The sequence below is a fragment of the Malus sylvestris genome, chromosome 9, assembly GCF_916048215.2.
Source record: "Malus sylvestris chromosome 9, drMalSylv7.2, whole genome shotgun sequence".
Lineage (NCBI taxonomy): Eukaryota > Viridiplantae > Streptophyta > Magnoliopsida > Rosales > Rosaceae > Malus > Malus sylvestris.
In genome coordinates, this window is record NC_062268.1 from 3878205 (window position 1) to 3901692 (window position 23488).

The following is a 23488-nucleotide window of genomic DNA, read 5'->3' on the forward strand; positions in this document are numbered from 1 at the left end:
GCGACGGTGTCGGAAAGAATGGCAATTCTGGTGGCAGACTCGAATCGACGCTCCCGGCGAATATCGTCCTCGATTTCTTGCTGGGCCTTCCGGCGCTGGTTGAATATCTTAGCGTTGGCGTTGTTCCACCGCGTGAATCGGACCTCCGTTGGCGGGCGGTTCTGAGCCGCGTTGTGGGTGGGCCTTGGGTTCAATAGTGGCGCGAAAATCAGACAGGAAGTCGGTAAATTCAGCGTCATTTCTTGCTGGGTTCCTCAAATTGAAGCCGAAAGCTTCAAACTTTTAGCAGATATGAGTCTTTTTTGCTAGGTTCTGGATGCATATCAGTTAAACGACGTCGCAGCAGCACTGGACGACGACTTGTCGTAGTTGAAGTGAGAGTTGGATCTTTTGCTTTTGAGAAAGAAGAGTGGAGAGTACGGCTTGATGGGTTCGGACTGGTTGGGTCGAGGATAAATGGGGAAGAAGACAAGCTGGAGTTTGGGCCCGTTGTGGTTTGAGCCATTTTGCTGCTGGGCCGAGATACTAATGAGGATGGGTCGCTGATGAGGGCCCAGCTTTTGAGTTATGCATATATATATATATATATATATATATATATATAATACTTGTATATTCCTTTTTTTTTTGTAATACAATTGACTTTATAAAACACTTAGTATTTTGATGTGACTGAACTCGAAAAATTGAACATTCAAGTTGCCTACGTACCCCTCCAACGAAGAGATCAAGTCGTAACGTAGTTCAAATACATACATATTTTTTGGTATTTTCTTTTTTGTGTCGTTTGCAGTTTCAGCTCGTGCAGACAAGGAGCGTTGGTGTTGCCTTTTATGCTCGTGCAGACCAGGAGCTTTGTGTCTTGCAGTTTAGGCTCTTACAAACAAGGAGCTTCGGTTCGTGCAGTTTAGGCTCGTGCGAACAAGGAGCACTTGTGGTTCGTCAAGCGATTTGAGAGAGTCGTTTCTCGCAATCTTCATAGCAAGGAGCATTGACTGAGTAGTTGAAGAAGTCTTTAGGAAAGAAATCACGCATCGTGATGGGGATGGACGATCTATGTGTCGAAATTGCATCATCTTTAACACGTTCACGTTGCTTTGAAGGTTGACAAGAGCTGTTTTGCCCCCTTTCCGATTGGCGGACTTGTGGAGGAGACGTATGCTTCTTGTGCAATTTCTTAGGAGTGACTTGAGTCCATCCTTCAACTTTGCTTGTCTTGAAGGATGCCCCCAACGGTTGAGGTGAAAACTTTGAGTCGGAAGAACCAGAAATGAAGGTGGTATAGTTTGACTTCACCACATCGTCAAGATCTAGCTCGATGATTCCTTTCTGAGTCAGCTTCATGATGAGATCCTTCAGCACGAAACATTTTTCTGTCGGATGACTGATGAAGCGGTGGAATTTATAGTACCTTGGACTGTTGGTACGATTCATCTCTTCCGGCCGTCTGCACTCAGGCAAACTGATCACCTTTTTGTCCAACAGGTCATCCAGCATGGCAACCACATCAGAGTCGGGGAATGGATAGGTCTTCTCCTCAAGCTCCTTCAAAGTGCGTCTACGCATCTCTTGATCACGAAAAGCTTCAATTTGAATCTCCTTGCCTCGTGTGGAGATTTTGACGGGAGCTATGTTGACCGTCATCGCTTCCTTGGTGGGTTTCCGTGCAGCCTTTTCCACCTTTGTCCCAAGAACTTTGTCGTCCTTGTAGTAGGCGATCGGTTCTTTCTTCCCATGATGGGCGATGCTCAACTCCATGTCATGGGCGCGAGTGGCCAATTCCTAGAAGGTCCGTGGTTTAATGCCTTGAGGGATGTATTACAAACCCCATTGCATGCCTTGGATGCACATCTCGATTGAAGAGGTTTCCGAAAGCCTGTCTTTACAGTCGAGGCTTAGAGTGTGCCATCTGTTGATGTAGTCAATGACTGGCTCGTCCTTCCACTGCTTTGTGCTCGTTAGCTCTAGCATACTCACAGTGCGGCGGGTGCTATAGAAGCGGTTGAGGAATTCCCGCTCTAATTGTTCCCAGCTGTTGATGGACTCGGGCTCTAGGTCTGTGTACCACTCAAAGGCGTTTCCTTTCAGCGAGCGCACAAACTGCTTAGAGAGGTAATCCCCTTCGGTTCCTGCGTTGTTGCAAGTTTCAACGAAGTGGGCAATGTGCTGTTTCGGGTTTCCCTTTCCATCAAATTGCATGAACTTTGGTGGTTGATAACCCCTCGACATCCTTAAGGCGTCGATCTTCTTTGAATACGGCTTTGAGTACAACCGGGAGGTATTTGAGCTCCCTTCGTACTATGCCTTGATGGTGTTGGTGATCATCTCCTGCAGCTGCTGGATAGAAAGAGATCCCATGAGTGTCGCTGCTTGGTCTAGCTCCGGCTTCTTATCAATTCTCTCCACCGTAGGCTCATCTTCTGGGTTAGGGTTCTCGTCGTCCTGTGGCTCCAGTCGACTGACGAGTGCAGCGATTTGCAAGTCTTTTTCTTCTACAATCTGTGTTAGCCTTGCAATCGCTTCATTCATTTGAGCCAGTTGTTCTTCAATTGAGGTAACGCCGATAGTCATAACTTGTGCGACCAATAGACGTGACTTTCCTTTAGACATCCAGGATGCTGATGAAGAATGTCGTTGGCTGCTTTGGGATGTCATCTTGTGTGCCTCAGCATCATGCTTCAGTGCCCCCAACGAGGTCAGGTTGATGACAGACTCACACCTTTGATGCTCCCCTTGCTCTTTTAGCGGTACCAATTTTGAAATGGCATGTTGAGGAGCGGTTGTGGCGCCAATGGATTGTCCGTTTGCGGCAGAAGTGCTTAGGATCCTTCCCTCAGTGGTTGCGAGAATGGCTTGTCCCTTGCTTGATGCCATTGACTTTGAGGTGTGTTTGGATTCCTTGAACGGAGAAAGAGATGAGAGGTAGAGATTGTCCCACCGGGCGTGCCAATTTGTGAACACAGAAAATTCCTGAAACGAAAGAGACAAGAACAACGTGCACAAACAAATATTTGTATTTGATGGTTTTTGGGTTACAATCTCTCTCTAATTTGATCATCTGATTCGATCTCCGTAAGGCGTTGATTTGTGGATGTTTCGTTGATCCAAGGGCCATTGAGGCTTGATCTTTGGATGAACTGTTAGAAGTTTCTTCAATGGGCCGTGGGCTTGATCTTTGAAGGTGGATTTGAGCGGATCTTCAAGGAGCCGTTGGGGCTTGATCTTGAGAATGAGTGTTTCTTCAAGGGTTGTTAAGGCTTGATCTTGAATAACGGTGATGAACGAAACTTCAAGGGCTTTTGGGCTTGATCTTAAAGAACAGTGATGAACGGATCTTCAAAGGCTTTTGGGCTTAATCTTAAAGAACAGTTGGATGTGTGGATTTGTCGACGTTGTTGATCCAAATGGCCGTTGGGACTTGATCTTGGATGAACGGATGATGAACGAATGAACACTTTCTTCAAGGGCCGTCGGGGCTTGATCTTGAATTGGTGGATGATTGTTGATCCAAAGGGTCGTTGGGGCTTGATCTTAGGATAAACGATGAACGAAGAACGAAGAACACTTTCTTCAAGGGCCGTCGGGGCTTGATCTTGAATTGGTGGATGATTGTTGATCCAAAGGGCCGTTGGGGCTTGATCTTAGGATGAACGATGAACGAAGAATGAAGAACGCTTTCTTGATTCTTCGGGAACCTGGATGCTTGAGAGCTTCGGAGTTTCAGAGCTTCAGAGCTTGCTTAATGATTTTGGTTCCTCCCCCCAAATGAATGAAATGGGCTTTTATTTATAGAATTTTCCAATGCCTAATTTTGAATATAATATCCCAGATGAAATAAGTCGTTTCTGCCAGGTGTTGACACGTGTCCTATTTGATGACTTTTCCAACTCATTTCAATTTTCATTGAGTCACACGCTACGTGTAAAATTTATGTAATACATGAGCGTTGACATTTTGATTTATCGGTCAACATTTATTTACCGAAATTTCGATGTCTACATACACGACTTAAGAGTTATATGATTTTTCAAAAGGTTTTCACAAAACTTAATAAGTCTTGCTTGTTCACATTTGATATGGACGCTACGGACAGGTTACATGTTAGATATACGTTCTATGTTGGAGGTTCCAAGTATGACGTACTTTAGGAAAGCCTAACCTTCAAAATATGCATGTGTAAGTCATAAGTAATTGGAAGAACTATGTAAAATTATTTAGGTGACGGCAAAACCCTAGTGTGTAAATAGATTTTCAAAACTATTTTCTTTTTTTTTCTTTACTTTCCAATTTGTTTAATTGTTTTTAATTAATTCGTTTTTAATATTTTAGGTCATTAAATCAACCTTTTTCAAATTTTGTTTTCAAATAATTAATTAAGATTTGATTCTAACATAAATTATTCATTCAACCTTTTTCAACCTAGTACTCCATGCAATTAAATGTTTTTATCCTTACTTTTGCAAATGGTAAAAATACATACCAAACACAAATACCTAAAACTTTAAAACCAAATAAACTAAAAAAATCAAAATCCCATTAGATGAAGGTGAGGAGAGAAATAGCTATTAAAAAGTTCCAAGTGCAGCAATCAAATCATCACATCAGAATCAGATGGAAGAAAACCCTGCGAATCCCTCCTCCGACCATTGGTACCATGCATTGGCCTGCAGTAATTAAGCCCCTCTTGTTAATCATCTTCGTAGGCGGCTGGAGCATAATCTTTTACTTCCTGGCGGCGCATGAACATTTTGTTGGGGCTTAAAAAGACTTCACTACTTTGGAGTTGTTTTTCTCACAAAGGAGTATGTAACGCAGTAGAATTGCTAGACAAGAGAAAGAAAGAATACTCAAAGTATTACACAAGATTTTTATTCACTCACAAACTTAATACAAGAGGAAAGACTCAAACACTCTTAAAAGCTTTGTTGCTTCTTCTCACTTCTCACTACTTGCTCTCTTGGTTGTTACAAATGGTGTGGATGCCTTCTCCTTTTATAGGCATTGATGGAACCTTGGAGAAGCATGGAAGCATCATGCTAGGGATATCTAGATAATTCCACTTCCTTCCTAAGCTAGAATTATCTACACTAATATTGTATGTTGGTGGAATCCTCACCATTCTTCTAAACTCTTCCATCAACTTGAACTTTGCTAGAATTCTCTAGCATGTGCATGGATCTTTCTTTGTGCATGGGCTAGATCCATTATCTTTGGGCCAAGACAAGATTACAATTCAACATCCCCCTGAATCTTGTTTTGTGACACCAATTGAGTTCCTCAGTCTGATAAAGTCTTCTTGTTTGAGTGGCATAGTGAATATGTCTGCAATTTGGTCTTTAGACTTCACGTATTCCACTTGCACATCCTTTCTTGCAATACACTCTCTTATGTAATGATAACGGGTATCTACGTGTTTGCTCCTGTCATGGAATACTGAATTCTTTGCTAGAGCTATTGCAGACTTGCAATACACTCTCTTATGTAATGATAGCGGCACCTGCTGTGTGTGTGGGAGTAGGCTGTGTTGGGTTTCACTTGTTGGAGAAGCTGAGTTGGGAGGATGCTTTTGTATTTGTCAGTTGTTTCTGTGACCATTGTTGGCTACGGTGAAATTCCAGTAAAGACAGCAAGCACTAGGGTTTTTGCAAGCATTTGGATGTGTTTTTCCACAATTATTTTTATCAAATGTCAGACATACCTAGTTGTTAGAATTATGAGAGCATTTGGAAGAAATTAAGGCTTTGACATCCGTCGACTCTGACTCTTCTTCTGGGTGCTAGTGTTTTGTTAGGGAAGCAGTTTGTGTAGATGGAACCAGACTCTTTCGGGTCCTTATGTGTTACGTTATATCGAGTCATTCTCATGTAAATAAATTCCAAATCACATTTAGTTTTCATTATCAATTACGGTTTTAGTATTGTTTACTTCTTTTAGAATAACTTGTTTTTATTACAAAATGTTGGAACCAAATTTGCGAAAATCATAGTCCCTCTTTGGGACTCCCACACGAAAGAACTCGGTAAAAAGCCTAGTAAAACTAAATTGGAAAAAAAAAAGCAAGGAAAACGACGCTTCCACACGCCCAGTAAAAACATACCAGTAAACAAACAAATCCCCCTCCATGCCATGAACGCGTTGCAACACACCAAATGGAAATGTAATTTTTAATTCCATCTTTTATATTTACTTTTTTAAATACTGTAAAATCAAATATTAATTGAATAGCGGGTCTTATGGAAAACTTAAAAATCTTGAATGAATACAATCAGATTTTTAAACCATTTCCAAAGGCTAAGTGAAATGTCGCATAATCAAATTTGAAAGTAGGAAGAAACTTTAACTTATATGTTAATATGAACCTTTGCTGTCAAATTTGACATGTGCAAAAAAGGTTACTGTCAATTAGTTTTCTTATTATTTTATTGCGTGTGTTCTATTAATACACCAATTATAAATTTTAAAATTTATTTTAATTGATTCTTTTAAATGAATCCTACAAATATCAATTATAACAAAAAAAAATTAGAGAAAGAAAAAAAATGACATTGTGTAGAAAAATAATTCAAGTTTAAGCACAAAAAATCAAACATACTACTCTGATCAACTGACCTAATTCACATCAGTCCAAAATCAATTTGTTTGGAAGAGAGCAAATTTGAGTGGGTGTAGAGATTAGGGTGCAAAGTCCACACTTCTCTAGCTCTTACAAATTGGGTCAGTCCACTCAGCAACCACCCCCCCCCCCTCCCCCCGGGCGCCCGTCCTCCTCCTCTCTCACGAAAATTCAAATTCTAGCCCTTGCCACGAGAGATTTTTGGGACTTCCTATTTGCTTAGAGAAGGATAAGCGGAAACTTTTTTGTTCAATCAAGGACCATGTTTGGAACAAAGTATACAAGGGGGAAGGCAAATTGATTTCTCAGGGCGGAAGATAAGTGTTGACTGAAGCAATGTGGCAAGCTATACCCAATTAATGCTTTCAGTTACTACTTTTCTAGTAGAGAAACTTGCAGAAACTTATGCACGTAAAGAAGTGGGTACTTCACTACTTCAACTGCAATGTTAGAGGTCACTCGTATGGATGCTTTATCTATCAGTTTGATAGGATTAGCAATTTAGCTGCAAAAACATAAACAACTAAATAAAAACAATGTCTAAAATGCACCTGCCAATAGTTTTATATATATTACAATACAATACGCAGGTAAATACAGCAGCTAGTAGAAATTAGAATCATCAATCTCAATCAGGTCAGCAATAACACCTATGACTTCGATCAAAACCTTGGCATGCCCTTGACTGCCCCGCCGTCCCATTCGGTGGGAAAAGGTCGCAAGAGAAGCGCGTCAGTTCGGAAGTATCCAGTCCAAACAACGTAGTATTATACCTAAAAAAACCCAACAGCTTCAGCCACAGGCTCCCCGACCCATAACAACTTGGGGAGGTGGAGGAAGAGGAGGAGGAGATGATTATATCGTTGGCCGCGTCGGTTCCGATGTACGACCTCGCCATTACCACCGAGAAATCAAGAGTGATCTGGTTCATCTTACTTACATAGATGGGAGGCAACGGCGCCGTTCCCAGCTTGAGATTGCTGTCGCTTTCCTTGTCGTCGACGTCGCCGTAGAAGATATCGGCTTGAAGGTTCTCGTAATACAAGTCCAGCTTCCGGTTGGGATTTATAGCAACCAGCGTCAAGTCCCACGTGGCGGTTAAGTAGTCGCTGCTGGATGTGGCGGTGAGTGGGCACGGCGACACGGCTACCAAGTCGACCCGGAACTCAGGGAATTCAGGGCTGAGCTTCGCGTCACGCAATAAAGTCCACGCCAAGGCTGTGAAGAGAAAGATTGCCAATAGTGCGGCGAAGCAGAAGAAAACAATTTTACAAAGCGGCCCGGCGGAGGAAGACTTTGCCATTCCCATTCGATCCGTTAATTTCACTATCCTATAGCCTTATTCTGCAGAAGCGATCAGACCAACCGAAGGAGAGAGAGAGAGAGAGAGAGAGAGAGAGCGAGAGAGAGAGATGGGGATGGGATTAAAGCAGAGGGTGTTGAGCATGTAAATAGATAGGTGTTTCCAAAGCCTAAAGTCGCAAGGATTTCCAGTTCCAGTTGAACTCGGAGTTTATTGTTTACCCAACATGACCACTCTATTTTTATAAACCTGTTTGGGACCAATTTTAAATAATCTAGTCCTACCAATTTTAATACGCTTTATACCCGTTTTTTTATTCTTTCTAAAACGTTAATATAATTAGTGAGGTTGCTCTCTCTGTCCTCTTGCGATTCTAGCTAGGTATCGTTCGCAAATCTACTTTTCATCGATATCGCACCATCATCTCAACCTGTGTATTTATTGAATGTAGCCAAATATTAGCCTTTAATTTTAGAAATATTTGTTTTTATAAAAACTTGTAAATATATTTTAAATCTCACTTGAATAGACACTGATGAATCCATATTATACCATATATTTTACCCTAATCTTAGTTATAATTTATTAGTTTATTTAGATGAATTTTGATACTTATTATGTATTTTCAATGTAGAACATTCGACTTCTTCTGAAGCAAAAAATGATCAAATGGATGAATTTTGGAGTGATTCCAACTGAAGGATGTTCGTGAGCCTTTCGAGATGATTGTATCAAAGTTTCATATTTTTCTACCAAACCATTTGACCGTGACGATGAAATAAAGACCCAGCGTGCAATGTTTTTGTACGTTTTGGGTATTTTGAAGGTCAAGATGGCATATTTTGAGGAATATTCCTTTTGAGGATTTGTTAGGGACGTCTCAAGCTTTAAAAAGAGATATTTTGGGACCAAATCAGAGTTGATTTGGTCGGTCAAAAATCTGATTTTTTTAGAAGTCCGAATTTCAGTTTAAATATGAAACCTTTTATTTCCTAGTTATCTTATTCTATTATGTTTCCTAGTTTTTAGAAGACCTTTCCTAAGTAGGATTTTATTTTGTAATAGTATAAATAAGGCTATTTAGCCATTAGAAAGGGGATCAATATGGAGAGACGCATTAACTTAGGAGCTTTTGACAATTCATGTTTATTTTCAAGGTGTTTTCTATTTATGTTCTTAATAATATTTTGTTTTCTACGTCCTACAACCATCCTAGATCCTACGTATTCTAAATCACACGAGTTTTCATCACTTCATCATCGAACTTAGGTGGTGATTGAAGGCCAGTAGAACGTCGGAATTTGGCATCATCATGAAATTCAGGAGGTGCTAGTGTTTTAATTAATTTTGGATATTGGGGAGGATTTTGAAACCGAGGATGGGGTGAGGTTGAAGATGAAGAGAGAGAGAGAGAGAAAAGTGGATGGGTGAGCCTAGAGAGGGAAAAGGATCCTCTACTTTGTGGGGATTCTAGGGATCTCCACATCCTAACCGTTCATCATATATTGTGCAGTCAGTTTTCATCATATACTATTTGTGTTAAATTTTAAATAAAAAAATCAAATAATTTATGATCGTACGATACACAATGAATGGTTAAGATGTGGGGATCCCTAAGATCCCCACAATTTGGATCCATATGAAATCCAAATCCCATAGAAAGAAGCATGTTTGAACTCTTTTATTGTGAGCCGTTTAGATAAAAATTCAACGGCTTAAAATAATCCGAAACTAAGGTCAGCACTTAAGGTCTCATCTTAAAAAATAAAATAAAATAAAAAAAAAAGCAATAACAGCATTCTTTTCTATTGGCTAAAATTTACGAATTTTATCACAAAATATTATCTCAAAAATAGCAACACGACAAGTCATCTTGTAAAAATTCAAAACCAACCACGGGCGATATCTACTAAACGCTATTTAAACTACCCTTGATATCAACTAAAACTTTGAATCCTTTGAGTAAATTTAAGGGGGACAGGAACTACCCACTTCACCAAATTGTGGTATGAAGCTACCAGATTGAAAGAAAGAAAAACAGTTATATTACTGGATAGAAAATCAAATTTAGAGCTTTATATTATGGATTTAGATCCCATCTGAATTCTCGTTGTGAGGACCTAGGATCCTCATATCCTATCATCATCGTACATTATGCGGTCATAAATCATTTTGAATTTTTTTATTATTTAAAATTAAACACAAACAGCACCAAACGTACGATGTAAGATGACCGGATAAGAAGTGATGATCCTTATAATCCTTGAGAATCCAAAAAGGATTATATGAGTCATATTTGCTTCACAGAGAGTTGCATAACAATACATGACCAATTAACAACAAAGCAAAAGAAAGGTTTATTTGGGACAATTGGATACACATCGGGAAGGCCAGTGGATATGACTATATGCATGGCACCAAAGGACCGGGACCTCCTCCTTCTTTGTGGGTAAGGGGTTTCTCTCATCAATCAAACCAATTTGAGTCACGCGTCGGTTGTTTGTTGAGCACTTGCTCGCCAAACTTTGAAGTACATTAACTTGTCAGCTGTGAATATTGGGGGAGTTATTCGACGGATGTCATTGTGACAGTATTCTGAGTCAACCACACATTATTATGTTAGAAAGATAAAATGCATGACAATGTGTGATTGACTTGAAATATTACCACAATTGTATCCTTCCCGTTGCATGTAAGTTTTTCTTCGCTAAACGATATAGCTTACAAGACAGTAGTTTGATGTGCAATTGTTTATAAGAAAACATAATTTCATTAAGAAATTTAAGGTTGAGTTTCAACTTACAGCATATCAGCAAGAGTTATCCTTCCTCATCTCATTTTTTGCGTTCCTAAACTTGGAATTGATGGCAGAGCATAGATGGCAAGCAGTGATATGGATACGGTGCTATACCCGTAGACACTTGTCCAGCTCTTTGCAAGAATTGTACTAGCGTGACACATCATCTCACAGATAAAAGATCAATCATTGGTAACTGTTAATTCCAATCTACTGATACAGATAAGCAACAAATCAAACGATTGATCCCTTCTATTTATCAACATGTATACAAGTTTATAATCTAAGTCCTAAGGACATTGGTCAGAAGTTTCTCCTTGAAAATTTTCCAATTAGGAGGCTCGCAGAAGTTTTTCTGGACAAGTTTGAGTAAGCTGATGCTCACCAAATAAATACTTTCGTTCGCAGTTTATCCACCTATCCCATTGCTAATACTCCGCGACGACACATTCAATTGCTTGAAGTCTTGATGAAGTCTGTCAATCATCCCATATACTTTGTCCGATTTAGGATGTAATTTATCAAAAACTGTAAATTCATGGACCTCGTCGTCCACCTCATCGGAACTAGCCCTGGGAAATTTCTGGACTCCAGTGCTCCTCATTTGCAGCCGCACATTGGCAACATTGACCCAATCACCAGCTGCAGAATAAATATTTGACAATGTAGAATTTTTATGTGTATTTCATGAAGAAACAATTACAAATGAAACATATATATAGGAAAAGAAAGTAGACATAAGCCTAACTTGCCTAACTTGCCTAACTTGCCTAATTTACACAAAGAATGTTGACTAGCCTAACTTCACTAGTCATCCAACATGTTTATTTCATGCATGCATTTTAACACAAGATATGACTTGCATGCATTCTTCCAACACTCCCCCTCAAGCTGGATCGAGGGGATTCACTGAGCCAAGCTTGCCCAATAACCGATGAAATTGAGATGATGCTAGTGCCTTTGTAAAAAGATCTGCTAGTTGATCATGGCTTCGTGTGAACATGGTCCGGATGATTTGCGTTTGAACTTGAGCTCTGATGAAATGACAATCCACTTCAATATGTTTGGTTCTTTCATGGAACACAGGATTGGCAGCAATGTGCATGGCTGCCTGATTATCACACATAAGCGTCATAGGAGTAGAACTAGGAAACCCTAAGTCTGAAAGAAGCCCTTTAAGCCAAATGAGTTCACACGCAGTGGCTGCCATGGCTCGATACTCAGCCTCTGCGCTGGAATGAGCAATTACATGTTGCTTCTTACTCTTCCATGTGACAAGGTTTCCACCAACAAATGTACAATAGCCTGTGATTGATTTCCTATCAATTGCATTACCTGCCCAGTCTGCATCTGTGTAGCCACTAATGACAGTGGACTGATTGTTATGCATTGTAATTCCTTGCCCAATTGAACCCTTAAGATAACGAAGGATTCTCTTAACAAGGTTAAGGTGATCAACAGTGGGAGAGTACATGAACTGACTAGCCAAGCTCACTGCATATGTGATATCTGGACGAATGATAGTGAGGTATATGAGCTTGCCTACTAATCGTTGATAGTAGCTTACATCATGCATGGCTTCTCCATCTATGCTGAGCTTCAGTTTACAATCAACGGGAGTGATAGCAGGCTTGCAGTCAAGCATTTTTGCTTCTTGAAGGAGGTTCAATACATATTTCCGTTGATGTAGAAACAGTCCTTTTGAAGATGTTGCCATTTCGATCCCCAAAAAATACTTTAACCTCCCCAAATCTTTGATAGCGAAAGCTTGATGTAGTGAGAGTTTTAGTGCCTCAATCTCCACGGTATTATCTCCAGTGATGATAAGATCATCAACATAGACGAAGACCACCAACTTCCCCCTGGTGCCAGTTCTTACAAATAACGAAGAATCAGCATTACTTCGCATGAATCCAGCCTTTTCCAGAACAGAACTGAGCTTGGCATACCAACCAAGCTCTTGGTGATTGTTTCAATCCGTATATTGCCTTGTGCAATTTACAAACCATGTTGCCTTTAATACCATCATAGCCTGGAGGAGGTTGCATATACACTTCTTCATGCAGCTCGCCGTGAAGGAAAGCATTCTTCACGTCCATTTGGTAGAGTGACCATCCACAATTGATTGCAACTGACAGTAAAACCCTGATTGAGTTCATCTTGGCCACCGGTGCGAATGTTTCCTTATAATCTACACCAAAGGTTTGGGTGAAACCTCGAGCAACAAGTCTAGCCTTGTGTCTCTCGATAGATCCATCAGCTTTGAATTTAGTCTTGTAAATCCAACGACTTCCAACAGCCTTTTTTCCTGGTGGTAGTTGAACTAGGCTCCAGGTGCAATTCTCTTCCAGTGCACGAATCTCTTCTTTCATGGCTTGGTTCCATTGTGGGAGAAGAGAAGCTTCTTGAAAGCTTCTTGGTTCATAGTGCTTATCAATTTCACTGAGAAATGCAGCATGAGATGTTGAGAACTTACTAAAGCTGATACATTTATTGATTGGATGTCGTGAGGCATATGTAACATAGTCCTGCAACCTAGCTGGAGGTTTTCTGATTCGAGGAGGATTTCTTTTAATCACCTGAGACTCTGTAGAGGGCGGAGAAGGATCAGAGTAGGGCTCGTCTTCACTCTCACTGGCAGTAATTTGGTCAGTTTGAACTTCTTCACAATCTGGACTTACAATGACTGATCTCTTTTCCAACATCGGATAATTAAAGTTTTGAGGGAGTGGGAACATGTCAACTAAATCCTCCCCCTGACTTGTAAAATAGGGATAGTCTTCTTCGAACTTCACATCTCTTGAAACTGTGCACTTCTTAGTGACTGGATTGAAGCACTTGTATCCCTTTTGAGTGGTCGAGTATCCCTGGCATCTAGTTTGTCACGGTTCAAGGTTTGGATGTGAACAAAACACACACAACCAAACACCTTGAGATGTGTCAAATCTATTTTCCTCCCCTTGAGAACTTCATAGGGAGATTTAAACCCTAGCACACGACTTGGAAGTCGATTGATGAGATAAGTGGCAGTAAGGATGGCAAACGACCAAAATTTCTTTGGAACGTGCATGTGAATCATGAGAGCACGAATTTTTTCCAAGATATCTCTATTTTTCCTCTCGGCTACTCCATTTTGTTGGGGAGTCCCCACACAGCTGGTTTGATGTATGATGCCCTGAGAACTTATGTATTGAAGCATGTTGTTGGATAGAAATTCAGTGCCATTATCTGACCTTAAAACCTTAATGTTTGATTGAAATTGCGTTTTAACATGCATGTGAAAGTCTTTGAAAATGGTAGGGACTTCACTTTTTGATTTCATAAGATATAGAAAACTTGTTCGAGAGAAATCATCAACAAATAGAACAAAATATTTAAAACCTTCCATTGATTCAGTTGCAGGTCCCCATACATCGATGTGTAGCATTTCAAAATGTTTACTTGTCCTAGACATTGAATTACCAAAAGGTAGCCTAGTAAACTTAGAAAATTGACAAGTATCACAAATAGGATAGGGGTTACAAAAATTTGGAAACAGTTTCGACAAGACAAGTTCAGAGGGGTGAGCTAATCTCCTATGCCAAAGTTGGTTTTCATCTATGGACTTCGATTGAGCTTGAAGAGCCTGAGTGAAACATGCATTCTTGCATAGGTAGTAAAGTCCATTTATGAAGACCCCTTCACCAATCATCTTCATGGTGAGAACATCCTGAAACATTACTTTATTTGGTGAGAAAATAGCACGGCAGTTTAGGGTGTTGGTGATCTTTCCAATTGACAAAAGTTGGAAGGGAAAGGTTGGTACATAGAGGGCAGTGGAAGGTGTTTTTTGAGAGAGTAAGTTTATTTCTCATTTTCCCAAAACTAAGACATTTTTTCCATTTGCAACAGACACATGTGAGGGGCTTGAAATTTTTTTAAAATGATGTAAATTTGTAACTTTGTTTGTCATATGATCTGTGGCGCCTGAATCAATTATCCAACAATCAATTTCAGTACTAGTTAATAGGGCAGTAGTAAAGGCTTTAAGTATACCTGATGCTTCTCCCTTTGGAACTTTCTCATTTCCAGCAAGAAATCCGGCAAATTGTCCCAACATAGCTGTGTGACTACCCTCTTCATTGCCTTGACCATGTGAGCCTCCTCCGTGCCCCTTACTTTGTAGGTAAGCTGCAAATTCATTGATCAATGACAATGGATTGGCAGTGAACTCCATGGATCCTTGTGAGATAGTAGAAGCGTGAGCATTAGCAAGTTGTGCCTTGAAATGAGGTTGAAATTGTTGTGAGGACCTTGGTATCATCCTTCCATCTTTGCTGAACTTAGGCTTGAGTTCAGGATGAAGTTCCCAACACTTGTCTTCCTCATGACCAACACCATTGCAATATTTGCATTTTAGATGTGTGTTTCTTCCCTTGTATACCTTGGCTTCTGAGTTCTTGTACTTTGATGCATATGCCCGAGTCTCCGTTAATCTAGGATTGTGATCAACATTCATAACCTTCTTCCTTGCTTCTTCTCATTGGATAGTTGCACAAACATTGTTGAAGGTAGGCAGGTCTTGACTCATCAAGATGTGACTCCTTAGGTCCTCGTACTCAGAGCTCAAACTCCCTAACAGCTGATAAATTTTGTCTTCCTCAGCTCGTTTTAGGAGAATGGTAGGATCTGTGGTATGAGGGAGATATACATCCAACTCATTCCACATGGCTTTGAGGCTCCCAAGGTGTTGAACAAATGCTTTCCCTTCTTATTGAGCACTGGCAATGTCTTTCTTTAATTGGAAGACCCGTGCATAGTTGTTTTGATTTCCATACATATCCTGCAAAGCTTTCCAAATATCATGTGCGGAATTGGAGTAGCTAAAAATTTCAGCAACATGTTTCTCCATGGTGTTGAGCAGCAAGGACATGACAAGTTGATCTTTGCAGAGCCATGCATTGTATGTAGAGGAAGAACTGTCTGGAGCTTCCACGCTTCCATTTACAAACCCTAACTTCCCTTTGCCTCCGAGAGCTAGTGAAACAGCTCGGGACCAAGGAAGATAATTGAACTCGTTCAAGAGAACTGAACACAAACGTTGATTGGTGTTAACCTCAACGTCTGAGAAGTTTGGAGAGAGATTGTGTCGGGTTTCCTCATCATGGTTCACAGAACTTTCTTTAGTCATAACTTAGACTTTGAAAGAAAGAAAAAATTGCAGCAGCAAGAATGGCAGAGACAGGTTACAAATGAACCTGCTCTGATACCATGTAGAATTTTTTATGTGTATTTCATGAAGAAACAATTACAAATGAAACATATATATAGGAAAAGAAAGTAGACATAAGCCTAACTTGCCTAACTTGCCTAACTTGCCTAATTTACACAAAGAATGTTGACTAGCCTAACTTCACTAGTCATCCAACATGTTTATTTCATGCATGCATTTTAACACAAGATATGACTTGCATGCATTCTTCCAACAGACAACATGGAAAATTTTCCTGAATCAGACGGGTCTAACTTACCTAGGTGATTAAGCACCCTCATCTGCTAGTTCCAAATCATTATGCATCCGACAAGCTGTTGTGCGGAAGCGGCATTCGACTGTAAGTGAATAGTAAGACAGAACAGAATAAAAACAACACCAACAAGAACACCAAGATTTATACTGGTTCAGCAATGCCTACATCCAGTTTGGAGACGACGGAGTATTCCACTATAATCAATGAGAACATACAATAGTGTTTATCACTCAATTTCCCAAAGACCCGAATAACCCAAACTCTCACACTTACAATAAGAAGAGAAAACCAAAAATACAAAACAAGACAATTTGAGAAAATTCTTCTCCATGCCAAATGGCTTCTTGCTATTTTTCTCTCTTCCTTGTTCTCCTCTTCTATGCTTATGGGATGCACCTTGCTCCCCTTTTATAGCCAAAGAAAAGCTTCTCAAAGACATCAATGGCCAAAGGCCTACCATCAAGTCAAAAGAGTTAGGCACAATTGCATGCATTTTTTGTTTCCCACATGTAGCATGTCAATCCAACAATTTTGACCACAAAAGTAGCCGAAATCCATTGTTGGTTTTAGACTACTTTTGTTTGAGCCAATAATCAACAATCTCCACCTTGGCTCAAACCCTCTAAGTAGAACTCCTAATAGTCGTCTCCCAATCCCCCATGGGGCAATCAACAAATTTTACAAATGCCAATTAAGTCTAAGCAGTGCTTAAACTTGTGCAGCGAAACTGGCTTCGTTAACATATCCGCAGGATTGTCAGTGGTCCCAATCTTATGAAGAAGAATATCTCCCTCGTCAATAATCTCACGAACAAAATGGAACCTCACGTCAATGTGTTTCGTACGTGCATGATGAACTTGATTCTTTGCTAAATGAATAGCACTCTGACTGTCGCAATGAACATCCACATGGTCTTGTTGAACCCCTAAGTCATCAAGCAACCCTTGAAGCCAGATGGCTTCCTTTATAGCTTCTGTTACAGCCATGTATTCTGCCTCAGTAGTCGACAAAGCAACTGTAGATTGCAGAATCGACCTCCAACTTACTGGACCTCCAGCAATAGAGAATACAAAACCAGTAGTGGACCTACGCTTGTCCAAATCACCTGCGTAATCAGAATCCACATATCCAACAACACATTTACCAGTAACTTTATCCTGCTGGAACAATAAACCAACATCTACAGTACCCAGAATATACCGTAGAATCCATTTCACAGCTTGCCAATGCCCTTTTCCTGGATTATGCATATATCTACTGACAATACTAACAGCTTGTGAAATATCAGGCCTAGTACATACCATAGCATACATCAAACTACCAACAACATTTGCATAAGGAATTTGAGTCATGTACTGACTCTCTTCAACAGTTTTAGGAGACATAGAAGCGCTAAGTTTGAAATGAGAGGCAAGAGGTGTACTAACCGGTTTTGAATTTTCATTCATCCTGAAACGTTGTAGTACCTTCTTCAAATACTGCTTCTGACACAGACTAATCTTGCCATTCGCTCTATCTCTTTCAATTTCCATACCTAGTATCTTCCGAGCTTCTCCCAAGTCCTTCATCTCAAATTCATTACTTAGTTGAGTCTTCAACCTTGTAATCTCCACTTTGCTCTTACATGCTATAAGCATATCATCAACATATAAAAGCAGATAAATGAAGGTTCCATCTTGTAGTTTGCGAAAGTATACACAATGGTCATAGTGACTTCTTGTGTACTTCTGCCCGATCATAAATCCATCAAATCGTTTGTACCATTGTCTTGGAGACTGCTTCAAGCCATACAATGATTTTTCCAATTTGCAAACCCAATTTTCCTTTCCAGCAACCTTAAAACCTTCTGGCTGAGACATATAAATCTCTTCCTCCAAATCACCATGTAAGAACGCAGTCTTGACATCAAGTTGGGCCAACTCAAGGTCAAACTGCACAACCAAAGCCAACAAAATACGAATAGAAGAATGTTTTACTACAGGAGAAAATACCTCATTGTAGTCAATGCCTTCCTTCTGAGCGTAGCCTTTAGCTACCAATCTGGCTTTGAATCTTACATTGTCTTTTCCCAAAGATTCCATCTTTTTGGCATACACCCATTTACAACCAATTGCTTTCTTCCCCTTTGGTAACTGAACCAGCTTCCAAGTCTCATTTTTATGAAGAGATTTCATCTCCTCATCCATAGATTTCTTCCACAACTCGCAGTCTGAACTCATGACAGCTTCTTTGTAGGCGGATGGAATATCATCTTCAATAACGGGAAGTGCATATGCCACAATATCAGTAAATCGAGCAGGCTTTCGGATTTCCCTTCTCGATCTTCTGGTTGCAATATAGTCTTGTTGATGTGGAGGCTCTTGGGTAGGTGTCTCCTCTTCATCATCCTCGTCCTCATCATCAGAATTAACTGTAGGACTAGTGTTTGAAACATCAGACCTTACTGGAACAACTGGAGTCTTCAGTAACTCCACCTACTTTGAGCTACTCATGGTCTCGGTCGCTTCAGTTTCACCTTCATGCTTGTTCTGATTAACCATAGCAGCCTCATCAAAAGTCACATCTCTGCTTACAACAAATTTCTTCTCATCTGGACACCAGAGTCGGTATCCCTTCACGCCAGTGCTAAAGCCCATAAATAGAGCTTTCTTTGCTCTTGGATCCAACTTGCTTTCTCTGACATAATAGTAAGCAGAACAACCAAATATGTGTAAAAACTTGTAATCAGTACAAGGTTTACCAGACCATACCTCCATGGGAGTTTTGCCCTCATTCGCAGCAGCTGGCAATCGATTAATGAGATGGCTTGCATAAGTGAGTGCCTCAGCCCAAAACGCCTTACCTAATCCAGCATTAGACAACATACACCGAACTTTCTCAAGCAAAGTACGGTTCATGCGCTCCGCCACCCCCATTCTGTTGCGGTGTCTCCCTAACCATGAAGTGCCTCACAATACCCTCATCTTGACAAACTTTCAAGAAAGGATCAGACTTATATTCACCCCCATTGTCTGATCTGAGAGTCTTGATCTTTCGACCGCTTTGCGTTTCAATCATCTTTTTCCACTTCAGGAATATCTTCAAGACTTCATCTTTACGTTTCATGGTGTACACCCATATTCTTCTAGAGAAGTCATCAATAAAGGAGACAAAATAATGGCTACCTCCCCAAGATGCATTCTTGGAAGGTCCCCAAACATCAGTGTGAACATAATCAAGAATGCTTTTAGTGTGGTGAATAGCAGTGCCAAATTTTACTCTAGTTTGCGTACCCAACACACAATGCTCACAGAATTCCAATTTGCATGCCTTTGCACCTTTCAATAAGCCTTGCTTCACCAATCCTTGCAACGCTTTTTCACCAGCATGCCCAAGACGCATATGCCATAACCTCGTGGTGTCTGTGCTATCTGCGTCAGCAGCTTCGGTGACAGCTGCTCCACCAATAACTGTATTCCCCTGCAAGAAATACAAGTTATTTCGTCTTGTACCTTTCATCACCACTAGTGCCCCGTACACAGCTTTAAGAACTCCACCCTCCATGGTGATCTTGAGACCCTTGGATTCCAATGCACCCAGTGAAATGAGATTTTTCTTCATATCCGGTACATACCGAACATCACTTAATTCTCTGACTGTTCCATCATGCATCTTCAAACAGATTTTGCCTATCCCTTGTGTTTTGCAGGCATTATTATTACCCATCAAAACAACTCCACCATCCAGCTCCTCGAAATTAGAAAACCATTCCCGAATGGGACACATATGATAGGTGCAACCTGAATCCAAAATCCACTCATTGGAGTGACCATCAGCATATGAACTAGTCAAAGCAAACTCGAAATCATCATCATCTCCAGATTTTGCAATATTTGCTTCAGAACCCGCTTTCTCCTTCTCTTTGTTCTTCAATTTGGGGCAGTCTTTCTTCCAATGACCCTTTTGGCGACAAAAAGCACATTCATCTTTAGCAGGAAACTTCCCTCGTGACTTTGAACGAGATTTTCCCCGCTTCCCAGATTTTCTTTCCTCTGTTCGACCCCTTGCAACAAATGCCTCGGTTTGTGAATTGTGAGTCTTCAGTTCCTTCTTACGACACTCATGATTCACCAATGCCGCAGACACCTCATCAAGTTTCACCTCGGATTTTCCATACAACAGAGTAGTTGTCAAATGATCATAATCATCAGGCAATGAATTTAACAAACATAGTGCCTTGTCCTCGTCAGGAATTTTCACATCAAGGTTTGCTAAATCAGCAAGTATTTTATTATAATCATTGAGGTGTTCGTGCATAGAGATACTTGGACGATACTGAAATCGGAAGAGTCACTTCTTCAAGAAGAGACGATTTTCTGCGCTCTTGGTCATATACTTCTCCTCCAATTTCGTCCATAACTCCTTAGCAGAAGTTTCCTTCATATACGGGTATTTCAACTCCTTATCAAGGAACGATCGAATAGCAGCACAAGCATGAAGATTAATTCGCGTCCACTGCTTGTCATCAATATCTTCTGGTTTATCTTCCAGAACCATATCCAACTCTTGTTGATACAACACATCCATAACTTCACATTGCCACATACCAAAATTATTAGAGCCATTGAATTTATCAACCTCTAACCTTGTAGTAGTAGTTGGATGTCTATTGGATGTAGACGAAGACGATGTTGACCCCTTCTTTACAGATTCGTCTTTATCTCCAGCCATCTACTCGGCACTGTTCACAAATACGGCACTGTTCATAGGTACAATACTGTTCACAGATACTGTAGCAGTTCACTGTTCACAGAACTGTAGCGCCAACACTATTCACGGAACTGGGCTCTGGTACCACTTGTTGTGCGGAAGCGGCATTCGACTGTAAGTGAATAGTAAGACAGAACAGAATAAAAACAACACTAACAAGAACACCAAGATTTATACTGGTTCGGCAATGCCTACATCCAGTTTGGAGACGACGGAGTATTCCACTATAATCAATGAGAACATACAATAGTGTTTATCACTCAATTTCCCAAAGACCCGAATAACCCAAACTCTCACACTTACAATAGGAAGAGAAAACCAAAAATACAAAACAAGACAATTTGAGAAAATTCTTCTCTATGCCAAATGGCTTCTTGCTATTTTTCTCTCTTCCTTGTTCTCCTCTTCTATGCTTATGGGATGCACCTTGCTCCCCTTTTATAGCCAAAGAAAAGCTTCTCAAAGACATCAATGGCCAAAGGCCTACCATCAAGTCAAAAGAGTTAGGCACAATTGCATGCATTTTTTGTTTCCCACATGTAGCATGCCAATCCAACAATTTTGACCACAAAAGTAGCCGAAATCCATTGTTGGTTTTAGACTACTTTTGTTTGAGCCAATAATCAACACAAGCCCCCAAAATTGTACCCCATACAGCAGCATTTGGTTCCATTGGCATGCTATGCGAAAGCCTAAAAGCCTCCCTAAGACGCCCACCAAGACCCAAAAGGTCAATCATGCAACCGTAATGCTCAACTCCGGGTACAATCCTGTACTCCCACTCCGTAGTGTTGAAGGCTTGAAGACATTCCTCCACAAATACTGCATGTATACAGCACATAAGACCCCAACGAAGGTCAATTTATCCAGAAAAAAAAAACCCGGCTTTTACCATTCGAGAGAATAGCTCAAGCGCCTTCTCACCATGCCTGTTCATGGCTAACCCTTGGAGCATGGCATTCCAAGACACCAAATCCTTTTTCGCTATCACATGAAAGACTCTAGATGCTTCATCCAACACACAACACTTCGCATACAATCAAGCAAAGCATTTGACACGGTACACTTGAATCGAGTCCTCTCTATAGAGGCGTGAAACAAGCAGCCAATATACTAATAATAGAACCATTATCAAGCTTCAATCCAGCTTCCTCCATGTGATCATACAATATAATCGCATCCTTCACCAGCCCCTTCTCGACATAACCAGATATAATCCATGGAACCAAGTTTCTGAAAGGCATCCTATCAAACATCATTCTTGCCATAATCCACGGCTTTGCACTAACCCGAAACCGGAGTCCACCATGAGACAACATCCTCTGAGGCATTTTCTCAAAAAATTCAAAGGCTTCATTCATCTGCCCAGCATTCACATACCCATCCAATATCGTATTCCAACCAACCGTATCTCTCTCAAGCATATCATCGAACAAGCGGTGTGGAGAAGGCAGAGGCTAGAATTTTAATTTTCATCTGAGAGGGGAGAGAGGGAGAGAGGGAGAGAGAGAGGTTGCTGAGTGGACTGACCCAATTTGTAAGAGCTAAAGAAGGGTGGGCCCAATCTCTAGACCCACTCATCCAAATAAATTGGTTTTTGGCTGACGTGAGTTAGGCTGATTGATTGGAGTAATATGTTCGATTTTTTGTGCTTCAGCTTGAATTTTTCTTCTAAAATGTCAGTCAAATAATAAAAACAACATTAATACTGAGTTTAATTATAATAAAGGGACGCAAAAACCAATTCGAGTAATCAATCGTATTTTTTTTAGCACTATATGGTTTTTTGGCTTCCTCTTTCACTTGAATTAAAATATATAGGAGCGGAGAGCCCGTTGCGCGTTGTTTTTGTTTGACCGACCTATACTATAGTCAAGTCGTCCGCGTATCTTTATGATCTCCTTTCCTTCTATTTATCAGATTTTTGGAAAGTGGTTTAGATAGCTGTTTTGGTAGAGCAGAGGACTGAAAATCCTTGTCGGTGTTCGAATAGGATTTAGATGGAAATTTGTATGAATATTCATACCAATTTCTAAAAACATGAAAAGTAAGTGGTCTATGACTCTATTAGGTTGTGCATTTCTCTTTCTTCATTTTTTTTTTATAAATGATATTGTAGGATTCACTTAAAAAAAAATCGATTAAAATAAATTTCAAAATTTATAATTGGTGTATTAATGAGACTCAAACAATACAATAATTAGAAAACTAATTGACAACTCCTTTTTTCATATGTTAAATTTGACAATAAAAGGTTCATATGTCAATTCACGCAGGATTGATATATCGGTTGAAGATTTTTCCTACCTTCAAATTTAATTGCGATACATTCTATTTACAATTTAACATCTCCTTTGGAGATGATCTAAAAATCCAAATGTATTCATTCAAGATTTTTAAGTTTTCCATATGGCCCGTTATTCAAGTAATATTTGATTTAAGTATTTAAAAAAGTAAATATAAAAGATCGAATTGAAAATTACATTTCCCTTTTGATTTTCGCGAATTTGGTTCCAAGT

At 40.1% G+C, this 23488-nt stretch overlaps 2 protein-coding genes across 2 annotated transcripts; both read right to left on the reverse strand.

Annotated features, from left to right (window-relative positions):
* Positions 1-14227: 14227 nt before the first annotated feature.
* On the reverse strand, positions 14228-15459 carry LOC126583845 (uncharacterized). Its single transcript, XM_050248383.1, has 2 exons — positions 14749-15459; positions 14228-14422 (listed from the first exon to the last, which is right to left on the reverse strand). The coding sequence occupies exons 1-2, from the start codon at positions 15209-15211 to the stop codon at positions 14394-14396; spliced, it is 492 nt and encodes a 163-aa protein (XP_050104340.1). The 5' UTR covers positions 15212-15459; the 3' UTR covers positions 14228-14393.
* A 5547-nt stretch (positions 15460-21006) lies between these two features.
* On the reverse strand, positions 21007-22393 carry LOC126582528 (pentatricopeptide repeat-containing protein At3g29230-like). The gene is made up of 5 exons (XM_050246670.1): positions 22096-22393; positions 21894-21977; positions 21618-21791; positions 21165-21193; positions 21007-21081 (listed from the first exon to the last, which is right to left on the reverse strand). Exons 1-5 carry the CDS (start codon positions 22391-22393, stop codon positions 21007-21009), a joined length of 660 nt encoding a protein of 219 aa, XP_050102627.1.
* Positions 22394-23488: the final 1095 nt, after the last annotated feature.

What these genes read in the sequence shown, in the direction of transcription:
- LOC126583845 (XM_050248383.1), bottom strand. Translation starts at nt 15,211, where the DNA reads ATGAATGTTGATCACAATCCTAGATTAACGGAGACTCGGGCATATGCA. An exon ending in TCCAAAGGGAGAAGCATCAG is followed by an intron (nt 14,423 to 14,748) that starts GTATACTTAAAG and finishes GTAATGTTTCAG; the next exon opens with GATGTTCTCACCATGAAGAT.
- LOC126582528 (XM_050246670.1), bottom strand. Translation starts at nt 22,393, where the DNA reads ATGCTTGAGAGAGATACGGTTGGTTGGAATACGATATTGGATGGGTAT. An exon ending in GTTAGCCATGAACAGGCATG is followed by an intron (nt 21,792 to 21,893) that starts GTGAGAAGGCGC and finishes GTATACATGCAG; the next exon opens with TATTTGTGGAGGAATGTCTT. An exon ending in ACCAAATGCTGCTGTATGGG is followed by an intron (nt 21,194 to 21,617) that starts GTACAATTTTGG and finishes CATTGATTATAG; the next exon opens with TGGAATACTCCGTCGTCTCC.